Here is a 20,264-nt window from a genome sequence, read left to right as displayed (position 1 = left end):
TCTGTGCCCTGACCAGTAAAGCTGAAGAAGCTCAAGTTAAACGGTTCTATGAAGACCTACAAGACCTTTTAGAACTAACACCCAAAAAAGATGCCCATGTCATTATAGGGGACTGGAATGCAAAAGTAGGAAGTCAAGAAACACCTGGAGTAACAGGCAAATTTGGCCTTGGACTACAGAATGAAGCAGGGCAAAGGCTAATAGAGTTTTGCCAAGAGAACACACTTGTCATAGCAAACACCCTCTTCCAACAACACAAGAGAAGACTCTACACGTGGACATCACCAGATGGCCAACACTGAAATTATATTGATCATATTCTTTGCAGCCAAAACTGGAGAAGCTCTACACAGTCAGCAAAAACAAGACCAGGAGCTGAATCTGGCTCAGATCATGAACTCCTTATGGCCAAATTCAGACTTAAATTGAAGAAAGTAGGGGAAAACCACTAGACCATTCAGGTATTACCTAAATCAAATCCCTTATGACTATACAGTGAAAGTGAGAAATAGATTTAAGGGACTAGATCCAATAGACAGAGCACCTGAGAAACTATGGATGGGGTTTGTGACATTGTACAGGAGACAGGGAGCAAACCATCCCCAAGAAAAAGAAATGCAAAAAAGCAAAATGGCTATCTGAGGAGGCCTTACAAATAGCTGTGAAAGAAGAGGCGCGAAAAGCAAAGGAAAAAAGGAAAGATATACCCATTTGAATGCACAGTTCCAAAGAACAGTAAGAAGAGATAAGAACGTCATCCTCAGCGATCAGTGCAAAGAATTAAGGAAAATAATAGAATGGGAAAGACTAGAGATCTCTTCAAGAAAATTAGAGATACCAAGGGAACATTTCATGCAAGGATGGGATCGATAACAGACAGAAATGGTATGGACCTAACAGAAGCAGAAGATATTCAGAAGAGGTGGCAAGAGTACACAGAAGAACTGTACAAGAAAGATCTTCATGACTCAGATAATCACGATGGTGTGATTACTCACCTAGAGCCAGACATCCTGGAATGTGAAGTCAAGTGGGCCTTAGGAAGCATCACTACGAACAAAGTTAGTGGAGGTGATGGAATTCCAGTTGAGCTATTTCAAATCCTAAAAGATGATGCTGTGAAAGTGCTGCACTCAATATGCCAGCAAATTTGGAAAACTCAGCAGTGGCCACAGGACTGGTAAAGGTCAGTTATCATTCCAATCCCAAAGAAAGGCACTGCCAACGAATGCTCAAACTACCGCACAATTGCACTCTTGTCACACGCTAGTAATGCTCAAAATTCTCCAAGCCAGGCTTCAGCAGTACATGAACTGTGAACTTCCAGATGTTCAAGCTGGCTTTAGAAAAGGCAGAGGAACCAGAGATCAAATTGCCAACACCCACTGGATCATCGAAAAAGCAAGAGAGTTCCAGAAAAACATCTATTTCTGCTTTATTGACTATGCCAAAGCCTTTGACTGTGTGGATCACAAGAAACTGTGGAAAATTCTGGAAGAGATGGGAATACCAGACCACCTGACCTGCCTCTTGAGAAATCCGTACGCAGGTCAGGAAGCAACAGTTAGAACTGGACATGGAACAACAAACTGGTTCCAAATAGGAGAAGGAGTACGTCAAGGCTGTATATTGTCACCCTGTTTATTTAACTTATATGCAGAGTACATCATGAGAAACGCTGGGCTGGATGAAGCAAAAGCTGGAATCAAGATTGCCAGGAGAAATATCAATAACCTCAGATATGCAGATGACACCACCCTTATGGCAGAAAGTGAAGAGGAACTAAAGAGCCTCTTGATGAAAGTGAAAGAGGATAGTGAAAAAGCTGGCTTAAAGCTCAACATTCAGAAAACTAAGATCATGGCATCCGGTTCTATCACTTCATGGGAAATAGATGGAGAAACAGTGGTAACAGTGTCAGACTTTATTTTTTTAGGCTCCAAAATCACTGCAGATGGTGACTGCAACCATGAAATTAATAGACACTTACTCCTTGGAAGTAAAGTTATGACCAACCTAGACAGCATATTAAAAAGCACTTTGCCAACAAAAGTCCATCTAGTCAAGGCTATGGTTTTTCCAGTAGTCATGTATGGATGTGAGAGTTGGACTATAAGGAAAGTTGAGCGCTGAAGAATTGATGCTTTTGAACTGTGGTGTTGGAGAAGACTCTTGAGAGTCCCTTGGACTGCAAGGAGATCCAACCAGTCCATCCTAAAGGAGATCAGTCCTGGGTGTTCACTGGAAGGACTGATGTTGAAGATGAAACTCTAATACTTTGGCCACCTGATGTGAAGAACTGACTAATTGGAAAAGACCCTCATGCTGAGAAAAACTGAAGGTGGGAGGAGAAGGGGACAACAGAAGATGAGATGGTTGGATGGCATCAATGACTCAGTGGATATGAGTTTGGGTGAACTTCGGGAGTTGGTAATGGACAGAGAGGCCTGGTGTGCTGCAGTCCATGGGGTCACAAAGAGTTGGACACAACTAAGCTACTGAACTGAACTGATGTGGCAAGAAAATAAATATCAGGGCTTCTATTGGCTTCATCAAAGATGGTCTTATACTAGAGTTGGGCTCACACATATTTAAAAAAGAGGAGTTGGCAAATGTGGTATATAACACAGTGGAATACTACTCAGTCATAAAAAAGAATTAAATCCTCTCATTTGCAAAAACATGAATGGACCTTGCAGGTATTATGTTAAGTGAAATAAATCAGAGAAACACAAATGCTGTATGATTTCACTCATATGGAATCTAAAAATTAAAAAAAAAAAAACAAAATTAAAACAAACTCAGAGATACAGATATCAGATTAGTGGTTACCAGAGAGGAAGAGAGTTGCAGGGTGGCTGAAACTGGGGAAGGAGCTCAACTGTATGGTAATGCTTGGTAATTAGGCCTGTGGCAGTGATCACTTTGTAGAGTACACAGATGTCAAACAGTAAATTCTTCTCATCTGAAACTTATATACTAAAACAATAATAATAATTAAAAGATAATAGGAAAAAAAAAAGGAGTTGGCTACCCTGAGATTCAGTCAGGCTTGTTCTCTTCCCTGTATCATTATGAGTTTCCAGCTCTACAAAGCACAGAAAAAAACAATAGGTTTAAGCTAGGAACTGAGTAAAGGAACTGGGTAGTAAATAAAAAGTTTCCTATATAATGATAAACTTTAGTCACCAAAAAGGTCTCTTCAAATTTGTGGCACCTTTTATTCATATAAATTCTCTGCAGTTCTTTACATTTAGTTGACCCTCAAAGTAGCTCTACTGATACAAATCTTTGTAATTCAACCCAAGAGAGCTTTAAAAATAGAAGAGGTATTTCTTGCGGATATTGTAAATGAAAGATCATGTTATGTACTACTAGTCCAGTTTCAACTATAAACATTCTATAACCCTAAATTAGACTACTATATTCTCACTGCCTTTGTCTGAATCACTAGACCTCACTGGAATACTCTAAACACATACTACAAGGTCATCTTAATGTTTTTTGGTGTCAATTTATATTTAAAACATCAAAACAATTTATTATAAACAAAATTGAAAGGGGATAATGTAGAGCAAGCACATGATGACTTTTACTTTACAAGGAAGGGTGTTCTCCAGCAGCCCTGGGGCACAGACAATTTTTATTTTCCACATTTCATCATATAGTCATCCCCCGGTATCCATGGGTTCTGCATCCAAGCATCCAAACTATAGATTGAAAATATTGGGGAACAAATTCCAGAATGTTCCAAAAAGCAAAACTTGAATTTCCTGTGCATACTGCAGCACATGCAGTGTGCAACTATGAACATAGTATTTAATCTAGAGATGACTTAAAGTATATAGGAGCATGTACACTGGGTATATGCAAATACTACATTATTTTATACATGTTATTTAAAGATCTGAGAACCTGGGTATCTGCAAGGGGGTCCTAGGATACCAAGGGATGACACTACTTTAATATCACTGAAATTGGGATGCATCTTACAATCAACAGCATCTTGGACCTGATGAGATACAGTTGCTGCAAAATGGGATGAGTAATGATTAAAATCTCTCCCACCTACCACCCTGCCAAAAAACATCTAATTTCCATTCACTGCTTTAAAAATATGTATATAATTTTGTAGTCTACATTGCTCTTTTATGTTTTCCAATCATTTGAGAGCAACCATACAATTGGACTTTTAGAATACCCAATTTTTTTTTGACAAATGAACAAGATCTGAGTCTACTTTTTCAATCCAGAATACAACCAACTTCTGAGTATTCATGTTAACATAAAGCAATACTGATATGAATAACCCAAAAGATATGTGTGCTGTTATTTTTAACACAAACTATGGGACTATGTTTTATTAAATATTAATATTTATATTATAATTAAATAGAGGGCTTTCCTAGTAACTCAGTTGGTAAAGAAAACTGCCTGCAGTGCAGAGACTACGTGCAATTCAGGAGACCCAGGCTCAGTCCTTGGGTTGGGAACATTTCCTGGCAAAAGAAACAGCAACCCACTCCACTATTCTTGCTTGGGAAATCCCATGGACAGAGAAGCATGGTGGATTACAGTCCATGGTGTCCCATGGAGTTGAACATGACTTAGCAACTAAAATCAAAATATAATTAAATATATTTAAATAGAAATATAATTAAATAGACTAATATTAAATACCCTGGAGAAGGAAACAGCAACCCACTCCAGTATTCTTGCCTGGAGAATCCCATGGACAGAGGAGCCTGGCGGGCTACAGTCCACGGGGTCACAAAGAGTCGGACACGACTGAGCGACTTCACTCACTCACTCAATATTAAATGACTAATAATAAACTGACTTTGCATTTAATAAACATGCTTCACTTTGCATAGTGGGGGATTGTGAGAAAGAAAGGAGGAAGACGTGTATGAGGGGCAACTGAAGCAGCCCCCCTCAGATGCTTACTCACAACCATAAACAGCACAGACAGTGATTGTAGACAAAGCTATTTATGAAAAACATTATGTACTGAAATAAACAGAAAGGTTTAACACATCCTCCTAACTACAGAAAAATTTTTGAAAGTTGTGGGCTTCTTTGTAACCAATCATGAAATTTTAAATATAAAGAACGTAGATAAGGGATTAAAATCCCTTATTTGCAGCCACTCTGACACCTCTGCCACTTATATTTGGAAGTTATTTTTTAATAAAATAAGAGAACTCAAAATATACCAGAATTACTTACTGCAAAGTTTGCTAACTAATTTGAAATTGCTCTAAGGCAACTGCAAGAGAACATTATGGTATTATTATTAATTCTTATTATAGCTAAGTAGAAATTATACAACTAAGAAAAACAAATTTTCTTTTAGCTTCCTTAGACAAATTTTAAACTCACTTGTTTGTTTTTGACTATCCCAGAAAAGAGATGTCACCTATCATTTTAAGTATGGTTCCATTTTTCAGACTAAGGACCCAGAAACTCAGAATAAAGAAGCAGCTTGTTCAAAGTCAAATAGCAGCAGGGAGCAGCACAGAGAGACACGACCACTAGGCCACACTATTTCTTGGGAAATCTTCACCACCATCTCCATCAGTGAACACAAGCCCAAAGTAGATACTGCAACCAATTCTTTAGACAAAGCAAGAAACAAGGTGACAAAAATGAAACAAAAAGTTTCAGGCCTTTATATGAGCTAACTAAGGAATTAAGAATCAGAGGAAGTTAAGGGACCTAAAGGTAATTTAAAACTTAATAGGAAAAGCAAAATAGTAAACACAGGTTAAGATGATTTGTACAGTATACTGGGAAAGACAGAGATCTGAGCAACGCCTTTTCCTCCCTCCCAAAATAGAAAGATAAAATAATCGGGTATTTTTCACCACTTTCCCTTTGACTTAGTGAGATTAGTTTGAACAGCAATGTTATACTAAGAGTAGCTAAGCTGCAGATACATAATACACTCACTGTTAAAAAGACCATTTTAAAACCAAAGTGAATGGTTACATGTTCCATTGGTGAGAATGAATGCCACATCAGAGCAAGAAGTAGGGGGGAAGCTGGCATCTCAGGGCCATCCTTTCTACCTTAGCACAGAGGAAAGAGCACGATGCAGGCAATGAATGACATATGCATTCTTTGCTTGTTTTTAGCCTTGTCATTATGTTTTGTGATATGTTAAATAACTATTAAACATGCTGCTGCTGCTGCTTCGTCGCTTCAGTCGTGTCCGACTCTGTGCGACCCCATAGATGGCAGCCCACCAGGCTTCCCGTCCCTGGGATTCGCCAGGCAAGAACACTGGAGTGGGTTGCCATTTCCTTCTCCAATGCATGACAGTGAAAAGTGAAAGTGAAGTCGCTCAGTCGTGTCCGACTCTAGCGATCCCATGAACTGCAGCCTACCAGGCTCCTCTGTCCATGGGATTTTTCTAGGCAAAAGTACTGGAGTGGAGTGCCACTGCCTTCTCCGTATTAAACATGAGATCATAATAATACTTCAATTAAGGATATGAAGTGAAAGTGAAAGTGTTAGTCACTCAGTCGTGTCCAACTCTTTGCGATCTGATGAACTGTAGCCCACCAGGCTCCTCTGTCCATGGGATTCTCCAGGCAAGGATACTAGAGTGGGTTGCCATTCCCTTCTCCAGGGGATCTTCCTGACCCAGGGATTGAACCTGGGTCTCCTGTACTGCAGATAGATTCCTTACTGTCTGAGCCACCAGGAAGGTATAGTATAGGGGAAAAATGACTTGGAGGAATTATTTTATCATGAAAAATTAATGTTATTTGTCAGCCTTCTAACATCCTTTTCCATCACCATTTCTGAGTTATACTATCAAAATGGAAACTTCCTGCCATTCTAGTTGATAGAAATACTTCCTCTGGGCTGTGGAGTCTGACATGAGTCAATTCAAGAACTCCTTACCTAAAAGACCATGGAAGGGCTTGCTTGTGTGACAGGGGCACCCTCATCTGTGAGAGTGAAATATGGATACTAGCCTCTGAGGCTGGAAGGATTCAGAGAGAAGATCTGTGCAGAACGCCTAGCGCACAGGATATGGAGCCAGTGAATGTCAGCTTTCTTCCCTCCATGCAGTCATTTCTCAGACATCATCCCAGTCACCCGCTGGGAACTACTTTGAAGTTGTCATTTGTGCGTGCCCATCAACAAGATTCACGAGGTTGGACGTGAACTAATACAACTTTGCATGATAATAACTGAAAGGGACAGTCAACACCTGGTTAACACAGGACATACGTGAATTTAAGATTAAATGAAATGGACAGTTGGCAACTGGTTAAGACAATACCGATGGGTCACTAGTCTATAGATGAGTGCATGATCAATTTGTTATTTTCTATTGATCCATTTGGCTATACGATTTCATTGTCTGATTATTTTGGCATATTGCAATTTAAGTTGGTCCTTTAATGACCCCTCCAATGGGCAAGACTTGCTTAGAATGACACAAATCATTATCCTACAATCTGTGTCTCTAAAAGACTACATAAACACCACCATAATACAATAACATTTTCACAGTTCAGTAACTTCTACCAGTCATCTTGTTCCTCAAATATTTGGCAATAAAACCTCAACTAGGGGCATGGGACACTGCTGCTTTAAAAACATATCTATATGCCAAGTGAAATAAACCAAGACAAAAGGACAAATATTCTATGATTCTACTTTTATGAGACATTTAGAATAAGTAAATTCATAGGGACAGAAAATAGAACAGAGGTAACCAGGGGCTGTTGGAAGAGAGAAGAATAGGCAATTATTGCTTAATACTTACAGAACTTTCATCTGGAGTGATGAAAAGTTTTGAAAATAGATGGGGGTGGGGGGTTATGATTGTACAACATGTAAATGTAGTTAGTAATACTGGATTATAAAATTATAAATTTAAAAATTGTTAAAATGATAAACTTCATATTATGTATTTTTACCACATACACGAAAAAAGTTTTAAGCATGTGTAGTGTTGCAGAGATAACGTTAGGAAGGGAGGAGGGGACATTTGCAAACTGTCCTTCCATTTGATCATCTTAATAACCTATGAGATAGTTAAGGTGGGTACTGCTAGATCTTTTTATTTTAATGGATTAAAACCCTAAGGTTCTGGGGTTTTGTCTTTTAACTTTTCCTTGAATAAAAAATTAGTAAGCCACAGAAAGACATGTTCATAATGTTTTCAAATTGGAATAGTTAGAGACCATTTAATAAGGGAGACCTAGGCCTAAGGTTGGAGAAGGCAATGGCACCCCACTCCAGTACTCTTGCCTGGAAAATCCCATGGATGGAGGAGCCTGGTAGGCTGCAGTCCATGGGGTCGCTAGGAGTCGGACACGACTTCACTTTCACTTTTCACTTTCATGCATTGGAGAAGGAAATGGCAACCCACCCCAGTGTTCTTGCCTGGAGAATCCTGGGGACGGGGGAGCCTGGTGGGCTTCCGTCTATGGGGTCGCACAGAGTCAGACAGGACTGAAGTGACTTAGCAGCAGCAGCAGCAGGCCTAAGGTACAGTAAATTAGGATGCTTGGGACAGACAATGGGGCTGATGGAAGAGGCTGGAAGTGGTGACTCAGGAGGACATCAGAGGAAAAGGAAGAAGCTGTCAGCACTTAAACATATTTTGAAAGGTGAAATCAAAAATAAATACACAGACACACAAACATAACCTATACTTTCTAAGCATCTGGCTAGACAGAGAACAGCTAAATCACGACTTCCCTGTCTTTAAATATATATTCCTTAGCCTGCAATTGTTGCCCTTTTATGGACTTTTCCACTCTTTCCTTCTGCCCTCAAGCCTGCTCTTTTGAAATATAGACCACTGGGATATTCAAGAAAACATATACTAGCCACTGAATTATTCTTTTATGCAACTGCCAAACTTAAGTGAGGAAATACTTAAAATGGATTGACGTGGGGGTAATAAGGGAGAATATTTCAAAACCAGTCTTTTACTCATGAACTGAGAATATTTTAAATAGCCCAATAATCTACCATTCTCCTGTGAAATACTATTGGGTGCTCCACTCTCTTCTTCCTAGGCTGAAAGCTTCGATTCTTTCATCTTCACCACTATACCCCCAATCCTTCGTAAAGTACCTGACTCAACTAAGACTCCACTCCAGCTGGTAAAATACATTTTTAAATTACTGTTTCACCTTCTATAAACAAAAATTCATTCTTTTTCACACTATACAGGTTGAATAAAAATATATTCACCTATTCTATGGTAACCACCAACAAAATGAGTGAGCTTATCTCCACACTGAAATCCAACCCAGCTATGCAATTTAAGTGAATAATCCAGAATGTTTCAGAGTAACAGGCATAGGATTAATGCAGACAGGTATATTATGTGCCCTTGCTGGCTGAGAAGGAGTACTCCAGTGATGTTTTCCAAAATCACACAACATACCAGAAGCCTGAATCAAATATCCCCCATATGTAAGCAATAGAAAAGAGCCCCCATTTGATTGAAAATGTTCTGGGGGCATCAACCACCAAAGTACTATATTCATTGTTTCTCATTCAAAATATTTTAGAGCTGCCAAGAACACTGTAAAAATAATAAAACTTTATATTTTATAAAACTTTCTAAAACATTTTAATTATTAAATTAATTAAAGACCTTAGAGCAGTGGCTCTCAACCAAGAATCATTTTCCTCCCTTCAAAGGACATTTGGCAATGTCAAGACATTTTGGCTGGCACTGGGTGGGGTGGGGAATGCTACTGGCATCTAGTAGGTAGAGGTCAAGGATGCTGCTAAACATCCTATAATACACAGAATCACAGCTCATTCCCCAATCACAAAGAGTATCCAACCCAAAAGCTTAGTTGGGCCAAAGTTTAAAACTCCTGCCTTACAGTAACAACTACATGCAAGATACACTTTGTGCCGAATGCTGAGAACACTGAGATAAAAGATAAGAGATGGCTTCTGCTATTGTGAGGCAGTCCATTAAGTGATGAGAACTGGCAGATAACACTGACAGCAGGTTGTGATAAGTGCTCTGACAGGGGTGTGTCCAAAAGGTTACTAAAAGCAGAAGCAACTACTTTAATCAGAAGGTCAGGGTTCTTCACCAGAAGTGACTTCCCAGCTGATATTTGAAAGATTTCATCAAGCAGAAGAGAGTAGGGCGTGCTAGCCAAGAGAAATCACACAGCACAAGCCAAGTAGTGCCACACCGAAGAACTCCAAGGTCCCCGGCGTTGTGCACAGGGGGGCGTTGTGCACCGAAGCCAGAGGTGAACATGGCACATCTCCCTTGAGGACTAGTCTCATGTAGACAGGGGAGGCTAGTGATTGAACAGGCAAAGAGGTTTCTACGGCAATTTTAAAAATATCAAAAACATAGGTGCATGGAGTAGAGGAAATGCCAAGGGTAGTACTTAGGTTGTTTCCATCCTTGGGAGTATTTTGGTGAAGTCTGAGCAATGTTAAATGTTTCAATTGCATACACTTGGAGCACTGAGTAGATGTAGGTAGAGGGAGGAAGGTGACTGATAGAAATCAGGCTAGTATCTGTCATCTTCACGGTATACACAGGGTATTCAGTCTGTTCTTCCTATAGGATGAGCAGGGGGAGCCGCTGGAGGCTTATAGACAAGGAAATGATACAATGTTAGTGTTGGAGAAGCAGGTGCCAGAAGAAAGATTATGACGCAGGATGACTTAAAATATTTCACAAGAGAGGTGATGAAAATCTAAACAAGGCAATGCCATAAAGGAGGAAGATTTTAATATGGAGGTGGTAGAACCCATAGTATCTACTATGAGAGTGACAGAAAAGAAACTTTTGAGGTTGGGCAACTCGGTGGGCAAGCAATGCAAAGAGAGAATGGGGGAGCAAAAGCATTTTTACAGCAAGGGTAAAGATGTTCTCATTCGAAGCTCAAGACAACCCTGCGAATTACATGACATATGTGGACACAATCATGCCCAGTTTACAGACGAGTTTAATGAGGCTCTGAGAGTGGACAGGCTTGTCCCAGATCACAAAAGAACCGAGATTCAAGAATTCCCTGTTGTCCAATAGGTAGGACATGGTCCTTTCACTTCCCAGGGCCCAGGTTCAATCCCACAAGCCACATGGCTCAGCCAGGGAAAAAAAGAGAGAGAGAGAGAGAGAGTAGAGCTCAGGGCTCTCAGCTCCTCATGTGGGTTCCTTCCATGCAGGCTGTATCTCTAGTCACATCTTACAGCTATAACCAAACCAAATAATCACAACTGATCAATACTGACCAAATTTCTGCAGGCCTCAAAAACCCTGGATAAAATTCTGAATTGGTGATATTAAGTTAGGAGCTTGTCTACTTCCAGGCAAAGCCCAATTTGACTTTTAAGTAAATCCAAGAGAAAATTAACTGTGACTAACTGTAAAATTTAAGACAAATGACTGAATTGTTTCTCTAAATTGTTCTTTATCCAGTCCCTATATGTGATCAGAATAATTCAAAATATATATATTTTAGAACTTCATAAGTAATCACATTGGAATAAATAAAAATTCTAGCAACAAGCTTTAATCCTATGTACATCCTCTGGAGGAGGAAATAGCAACCCACTCCAGTATTGTTGGCTGAAAAATCCCATAGACAGAGGAGCCTGGTGTGACTCCAAAAGGTCACAAAAAGTTAGACAAAACATACCAACAGGGAGGTACTGAAATGGCCTACGAAAGCTGTGAGCACAGAAGCAGGGACATGACTGATGGTCAAGAAACACTAGTGTCCCTTTCCATCTACTAGTCACTCAGGTGCACACTGTCTTGATTTTTTTGGAATCAAAGATATTAATAGCAGGCTTTGTCTCAGAGGATCTATTCCAAAACACTCTCCAAGACACATATAAAAAATATTCCGTTCACACCAACAATATCATGTCTCAATAATAACAGCTGGTACTATTTATGGAGTATCATTGTATGCCAGTACTAGGCCAAGAATTTATGTGATTTATCTCATTACTCCTCATTATATGACTCAGAGCTATTACTCTCCTGGTTTTACTTACAAAGAAATAGATAAGGTCACAGAGGCTTGTAAGCCAAGACATGAACCCAGATCTGATTGATTCTCAATGATGACTCTTAACCACTAGGCTTCCTACTTCCCCCAAAGACTGTTATCCTAGAACATAGCTCAGGACATATCAAGTTTCCATAGTTCTTGTTATCATCCCTTGAACTCAACAGACATGCAGTCAGCCTACTGTCTTAAATCAAGTGTAGCAACTCACACCAGAAAATGGATTTCCATTCATAGCTTTAAATAATGTCAACCTGAGTTCACTTCACAGCTGTTCTAAGCCACTCCTTATAGCCACTAAAACATCTTATTAGAAAAAGTGGTGCCCTCACCCATGAACACAAACAGAAACAGAAGCTCTTCCTCTGCATTCGTCCCTTTCATCCTCTCGATCTCTTACTTTTGTGACTTGTTATAGCTTATGATCAGTTCATTAAAGAAAGAGTACCACTTTTTCTCACAGTGCATTTTTACATGCTGAACTCACCACAAAATCTCTATAGAACATAGATGATGCAAAGATCATCTCTCTCTGCTAGACCTAGAAAAGGCTCAATAAACAAACATAAACAAATTAAGATGTATTTGGCATGGTTGACCCATTTCATTGACCAAGAAATGCAATCTGGAGTCTGAACTTTGGCAAGGGAGGTCTCAACTGGAGTTGCAATTAACCAGCTGAGTAAGCTTATGCAGGTAAAGTGCCTCTGAGCCTTGTTTTCTTGATCCATAAAATAGAAATATTGATACACACCTCCTATGACATGTATGAGAAGTTAAAGAATGAGTGTAAAATGTTTTAATGTGACTCCTACTACATCGGAGCTCTAGTAAGTGATAAGTTCTCCTCTACAACAAAATTCACCACAATCTCCATAGTTTTGCCCACCTATGATGTAGTGTCATCCTCTAGGGGATCTTCCCAACCCAAGGATCAAACCCAGGTCTCCTGCATTGCAGGCAGATTTTTTTACTGTCTGAGCCACCAGGGAAGCCCAAGAATACTGGAATGGATAGCCCATCCTTTCTCAAGGGGAACTTCCTGACCCAGAAATCAAACTGGGGTCTCCTGCATTGCAGGTGGATTCTTTACCAGCTGAGCCACCAGGGACTCATTGCAAAAGTTCCTGATGCTGGGAAAGACTGAGGGCAGAAGGAAAAGAGGGCATCAGAGGATGAGAAGGCTGGACAGCACCACCGATGCAATGAACATGAACTTGGACAAACTCTGGGAGATGGAGAGGGACAGGGAGGCCTGGCATGCTGTAGTCCATGGGATCACAAAGAGTCGGACACAGCTGGGCAACTGAACAACACGATGTAGTGTGAATATAAAGACAACTGTCTGAGCGGGAGTGCCCCTCCTGCTAGACAGCACACCCATGGCTGCTTCGTTTGTTCTGAAGACACTGACCTGGGAGAGAGGGCATTCTTTGGCTAATGTGCTCTGGTTCATCTCTTTAAGCAATTCCTTTAAGGCATTGCGGACCGTGGCGTGGTTCCACTGCTCTGCAGGCAAGTCTTCCAACTTTGAACAACTGGAAAACAGAGGAAGAATGAATGACATGCAAACCCTAATAGTGTAGAGTACAGCAGTCACCCCCCGTCCTGTAAAGCATAGTCAAAGAACAGGGTCGAACCTGGGCTCGAAATGAGGGAAAGGGAGTAAAACTGCTTTTCTAGGGCCTCAGCAGAGCCCATCGTGGCCTCTATCAGTTGCCCATCACACTAGCCTGAGAAAAACAGTCATTTTGCAGATAAAGAAATGCCAATTTTTAAAAATATGATTTTTCCAACCTGCTGATAGAAATGGCATGGCAGTGTGATTACAAACTTCTGCAACTTAAATTTAATTATTGGCCATTCCTAAGGTTAAATGTAACAGAAGCTTCATCAGATTTGAAGGCCTACTTTCACTTTCACCCTTAACCCTCACAGAACAATCTAGAGATGTTACTTACCTAACCAAAAAATAACTAAAGACATTAAAGTATTCCTAGACAAGGACAGGAATGGTAGGTCCCTATTAAAGTGCAAATTCTCTGAAAGGGGGTAAATTCAAAACCTATAGAGGAAAGGACAATATAAGGGATATAACTTGCAGGCACTTTACAACACAAGGTATGGCAGAGAACCTCTAGATTCTTTAACGGTATGCTTTGTCTTGAGTGCTGTATCTGAAAAAAAGGAACCATTCCCAGAACTTCTGCAGGCTACCAAAGAGGAAAGCAAAGTCCAGTGCCAGCGCCCTCTGGGTAAGCAGGCTACTCAGGCACCCAACCCACCCCTCAAACACAAGCCTGAAACAGCAGAGGTGTTGATTCTTCAAGTATTATGTACTAAGCATTTAACCAGAGGACTCATTAAATTAGGGGCTTTGGAAAGTGCCCCTTTATGGGCTGCAGATTTTTAATGATTTATCAAGCTCCCCCTAAGTTACCACTTCACTGCTTCTGAAAACAAAACATAAAACAGTTGGAATGTGGACTATAAAGATGCCTGGTGAAGGGCCCCCTTCCCCTCCTCTTCTTTTTTTTTCTCTTTTCATTTCATCCAATGTCAAGAAATTAACAAAGGCAGGATGAGCTGATCTCTGCAGCGAGTCTATGATCGACGGAGCAGCTCCAAGAGTAAGGAAGGGTAGATGTTCAGAGACACCCACCTTTGTAATTGGATTTTCAACGTCACGACGTGATAGACATCTTGCAGCATGTCGGCCACTGTCGCGTCAGGTGCATCTGTCACGTAACTGAGGGGGAGAGGGTTCCACCTCCCCAGCTTGATTATTCCTGCACAGGGAAGAAAAACATAATAAACACATAGCTGCTATTTATTAAACCCTCCCATTGTTTGTTCAATGTTAAGCAGGTCATCCAATAGCCAACATTCAAGGCCCACTCAGATATTTGACAACCCCGTGCAATAGCCTATTTCTCTCTGGCTGACAATTGAGTTAACTATACAGGAAGATGAGAATGAAAGGATGAGGTTTAATCATGGACAATCAGTTTTTTTTATGTTTTCCTGTTTCTTAAATTACTTAGAAAACCATACGGACACTTCCTTCCCCCAAAGTCTTATTTCACAGTCTAACTTAAGACTGATGCTAAATATACCGAACTGCTGATTTCATAGACAAAAAAAAAAAAAAAAAAAAAAAAGCAAGTCTTAAGTAAATATAAGATTCAGTTTTGAATTGTACAAGAAAATTCCTGTGTGTGGGCTCAGCACACACACAGTCACATCCTGGTTGTGGTGTGAACCCCAGTGTGAATAGCATTTGGAGCTGAAGAAGCAATGAGAATTCACTTCTAAATTCACGTTTCACCAGGCGGAGGGCTTGTGTTCCATAGCACAATGACTGACCACAGATCAGAAACAGCAGAGATGCCTTCAACTTCCTTTTTTTACCCCTTTGATAGTTCCTCAGCCTTTTTTACAGTGACAGTGGTACCCTTCCCCTGTGCTACATATGGTAAACACTCGTGACAATGGAGAGAATAAAAATCCTGGTCAGACCTGGACAGATTCACAGGACAGCTTCAGCAAGGCATGATGAAAATGCTAGGCTATTCACCAGATGGACCTTATCTGGAGCACAGGGCACCCATACACTGATAACAAAATATAAAGAGAAACCCATTTCACAAACAACACAGAGGAACAAACATTTTATTTGTATGCTACAAAAAAATCCAAAGGTCCCCTAGATGTCAAAAACTGCCACACATCCCACACAGCCATGCTTCAGTGATAGACGAGGAACAGCATTTTTATTTTTATTATTGGCAACACAGGTGAGTTCCAGCTACATTGTTCTTTCAAAAAATATATTTTATCATCAAAGAGAGATAACACCTGTATACCCAACTAAACCTTTAAAAGCTTCACAAGATGCTGCTTTATAGCTATGGGGCAAAATTCCAATCATAGGAAATGAACTTTCTGGTCAGGGCACGTCCTGTCCAAGATGAAATCAATGAATGCGCAATGCTTGACATAATGCTTGAAAACAGGGAATAAACAGAACAAAAATATTAAAATGATGCACTGTTTCAGTATTAAGATTTAACAATCTGGTGCTGAATATGCTGCAGTATAAATAGTGCCTGGACTCAGATCCAATAAAGTAACACAGCTCTCATTCATAGTACCGTATGTCTCCAGTTCTGGCTCCTTAAGTCATATTTCACTTGCCAAGAAAAGCTGTTTTCTTGTGGGGATAGTTTTCCTAACATTCTCTCTCATGACAATGAAAAGTGCACAGCACACAGCATGGAGTAGTCATGAAATGAACATCCAGCACCCACTGGACAGCCATCCACAGACGCCAGGTCTGCTTCCTTGCTTCCTTTACTGCTTCTGACTTTTGAAAGTACTAAAAAGATACAATGGGACATGTCTAACATATTTCCTTAAAAAAAAAAAAAACCACTCCACAGTTTTAAATTCCCTTTAAAAATCCATTATCGTGATAGCCCATAAGTTGAGTATAACCTGTGTGTGCATGCTAAGTCGCTTCAGTTGTGTCTGACTCTTTGCAACCCTAAGGACTGGAGCCCGCCAGGTTCCTCTGTCCATGGGATTCTCCAGGCAAGAATACTGAAGTGGTTGCTGAGCCCTCCTCCAGGGAATCTTCCTGAGCCAGGGATTGAACCCACTCTCTTGCGTATTTCCCGCACTGGCCGGTGGGTTCTTTACCACTAACACCACCTGGGAAGCCTGAGTATAACCTGACCATCTCCTAAAGGTGGTATTCTATTATAAGAGATTAGAGGGAGAAAAAACAAAGCCAGCAACTCCTAAACAAGTAGAAGACAACTGTGTGGGTCATTTGGTTACTAAGAATACAAAGGTAACATGAAGCCATCGAATTCTGTAAACTTTAACACACACCTCTAGAGGTGATTCATGCATGCTATTGTGTGCTGTTGTTCATTTCTTTTTATTGTTGTGGAGTGTTCTGCTGCAAGTTTATACCACAATGCAGCCAGACACAACAGAATATCTCCTAATGCTCTCATTTATATAAAATACAAGAACAAGCAAGACTCATCTATGAGAAGAGAGGTCAGAATGTGCTGACCTCAAGAGAGCAGAGTCATGACTGGAAAGGGACATAAAAGGGATTTCTAGTTTCGGCTGGTGGTTGCATGGGTATAAAAATTGTTAAAATCCATGTAACCAAACACCTAATATGCCTGTATTTTATTGTGTTTAATTATACCTCAATTTTTACAAAAGTAGAGGGGGAGGAATCTCTACCAGAAATGATAGACAATCACTCTATTGAAATTATTCATCTCCATTTAGATGAATTCTCTCCCTACCTTGATGAGCCGGAAGGAGACTTGTTTGGGCTGGAATTAGACCCATACAGGTGTCTTCACCACTTAATGCCTGCACAGAGAGCAGCTGCTACAGGTTGGTTTCTACATCTTGGAAGAGAGCTGTTGACACACGCTATTTTCAGGCAATGGGAAGTGGTGTGTGCTTTTTCTTTTTCACACCGTATTGACTAACCTGCACCTAGAAGTCATGCTCTTTGCTTAACTACCTGCCAGAGTTTGCAGGTGCGAGAAGTGCCAGGACCGCCATGTCCAGAAGCTGCTCTCTTCCAGCCTGGCAGGGACTTGGAGCAACTCTTCTTAACAAGCCTTTCCTCCAAACGAGGTCTTGTCTAAAGTATTAACCTTCTTGGAAATACCTTCCTGAGATACAGTCCTCCTTCCTTGGTATAAAACAAATAGAAATATTACTTGGGCTGGTATCAAGTGTTAATTGAGAAAATTGAATTGGTTTTCTTTTTCTTTAATTAACTTTTAATTGAAGGATAACTGCTTTATAGTACTGTGTTGGTTTCTACCAAACATCAATATCAATCAGCCATAGGTTTACCCATGTCCCCTCCCACTTGAACATGCCTCCCACCCCCCTTGCCTGAGGAAATCAAATTGGGAAGCAGACACCATAATGACAAAGAACTCCAGCTTCCAAGTCAAATGGCTGCTGCTCATATTCTGGCTCCTCTACCTACTAACCATGTAACCACAGCAAGTTCCATCATTTCCCCGTACCTCAATCATCTCATCTGTAAAATGCAACAATAAAAATACTGACCTCACATAAATATTGTGAGACTGAATATAGAGCCCTTAGTACAGAGCTTTGTTGTATGTGTTAGTTGCTCAGTTATGTCAAACTCATTATGACCCCATGGGCTGTAGCCTGCCAGGCTCCTCTGTCCATGGAATTCTCCAGGCACAAATACTAGAGTGGGTTGCCATTCCCTTCTCCAGGGAATCTTCCTGACCCACAGATCAAACCCATGTCTCCTGCATTGGCAGGTGGATTTTTTACCATCTGAACCACCAGAGAAGTGCCAGTACAGAGCCTGGATATCGTTAATTCCAACAATTTACAGTAATTATCTTGACACATTTATGCTTCCTAGGGTTTCCCAGGTAGAGCTAGTGGTAAAGAATTGGCCTGCAATGCAGTAGATATAAGAGACACAGGTTCAATCTCTGGGTTGGAAAGATGCCCTGGAGGAGGTAATGGCGACCCACTCCAGTATTCTTGCCATGGACAAGAATCCCATGGATAGAGGAGTCTGGCAGGCTACAGTCCATAGGGTCGCACAGAGTCAGAGACAAACTGAAGTGTCTTATCATGCATGTAATGCTCCCTAAAAGGCAAATATAATTAACTTCAAAAATATTTACTCAAGGATGACTTTAATATCATTTAATCTTTAATTCAGTCAAGTGCCTACAAAAGGCCCTCATTATTTTAAATCACAAAGGAAAAGCATGCATCAATTGTGTCCCTCTTTTTATCCCTGTTCCCTTGCCCCTCCCCCCTGTTTATTCATTTCTTACAGCCTTGCTCTGCAGTGTCGCCTTCCTTTTACCCACAAGTAGGTTCAGATCTCTCCTACTTTAAAACTAACAAAATCAGTACAACAACCCTTTACCTCTCAGTGTCTCATTTTTTTGTACCATCAAATGTACTGAAAGTGAACCTCTTTAATTTCACCATCAGAACTTCACCCCAGATATCTATTTTCAGCTCCTTTCATGAGGGCTGGGTTACCTTGAGTAACTTCACTAGGAAATCAGAGATTCACTTCAAATACCCTGTGCTAATTCATCTTAGTAGCCTACAAGCCACACAGGTTCAAGTGTGAAGCACATCAGAAGAGAAGACTGGAAAGAGCTTGGTTCCAACTCTGGAAGGCCTGGATGCCCAACTCAGTAGCACACTGTATGGGTCAGAGGTCATAAGCAAGGCCTGGGGTCAGAGGTGAGTCCATGCCCAGTCCCCTCTGCTTGTCAGCTGTGAGCCTTTGGGCAAGTTGTTCAGTTAGTCTCTTCAAGACTCAGTTTCCACTGTCTGTAAGATGGGGACAGTAATAATGCCTGCTCTTTAGGGTTGCCACCAGGCTTAAAATGAGAATGAGAATGTGGCCGTCGGATGGCACAGAGTAAGTGCCTAGTAAACACGAGAATAAGGTAGATCTTTGAAAGCTCTTGGGTATAGATGTAACACCATCAAAGCAAAACTTCAGGACAATGAAGCTATACTGGGTAGAGGGATTTGTATAATTGACTTGCTTTGCTGTACACCTCAAACTAACCCCAGTGTAAATCAACTATACTCCAATAATTTAAAAAAAAAAAAAAACCTAGACTAGAATTCAGATGGACTAAAAGAAGGAAGTATTCTGTGGGGGGAAAAAAGGGCTGAAATAATCCAGATAGGTGAATCTAATTATATCATAACAGCCTTTTCCTGACTCCCTCTAAGGAGAGATACAGACCCCCAAGAAATGCTTCAGTACAGTGAAGGAGGACCAAGAAAGAAGAGAGGGTATGTACCCACAGGGGATATCTGACTCACAGTGTTGGAGAAATCTCAATATAAACAGCGTAAGTATACAAAATTCTTTCTAATGCTTATACTCCATGAATAGGTTTTAAAGCTCCAGACCAAAAAACTACACTAAGAGTCAGACATGACTGAGTGACTTCACTTTCACTTTTCCTTTCATGCGCTGGAGAAGGAAATGGCAACCCACTCCAGTGTTCTTGCCTGGAGAATCCCAGGGACGGGGGAGCCTGGGGGGCTGCCGTCTATGGGGTCGCACAGAGTCGGACACGACTGAAGTGACTTAGCAGCAGCAGCAGCAGCCATGATGATTAGATAGTACTAGACACATCC

The 20,264-nt window shown here is 40.7% G+C and overlaps 1 protein-coding gene across 1 annotated transcript in view; it reads right to left on the bottom strand.

Moving 5' to 3' along the window:
- The window catches only part of SATB2 (SATB homeobox 2), a 199,620-nt gene that overhangs the window by 104,509 nt on the left and 74,847 nt on the right, over positions 1 to 20,264 (bottom strand). Inside the window, exons 4-5 of the mRNA XM_070388657.1 lie at positions 14,704 to 14,830; positions 13,456 to 13,579 (exon numbers count right to left, since the gene is read on the bottom strand). Coding sequence (XP_070244758.1) covers positions 13,456 to 13,579; positions 14,704 to 14,830 — 251 coding nt within the window. The remainder of the gene's footprint in view (positions 1 to 13,455; positions 13,580 to 14,703; positions 14,831 to 20,264) is intronic.

This window comes from Bos mutus, chromosome 2, assembly GCF_027580195.1.
Source record: "Bos mutus isolate GX-2022 chromosome 2, NWIPB_WYAK_1.1, whole genome shotgun sequence".
Lineage (NCBI taxonomy): Eukaryota > Metazoa > Chordata > Mammalia > Artiodactyla > Bovidae > Bos > Bos mutus.
The sequence above is the reverse complement of the archived record's forward strand: the minus strand, read 5'-3'. Positions and strand labels throughout refer to the sequence as shown.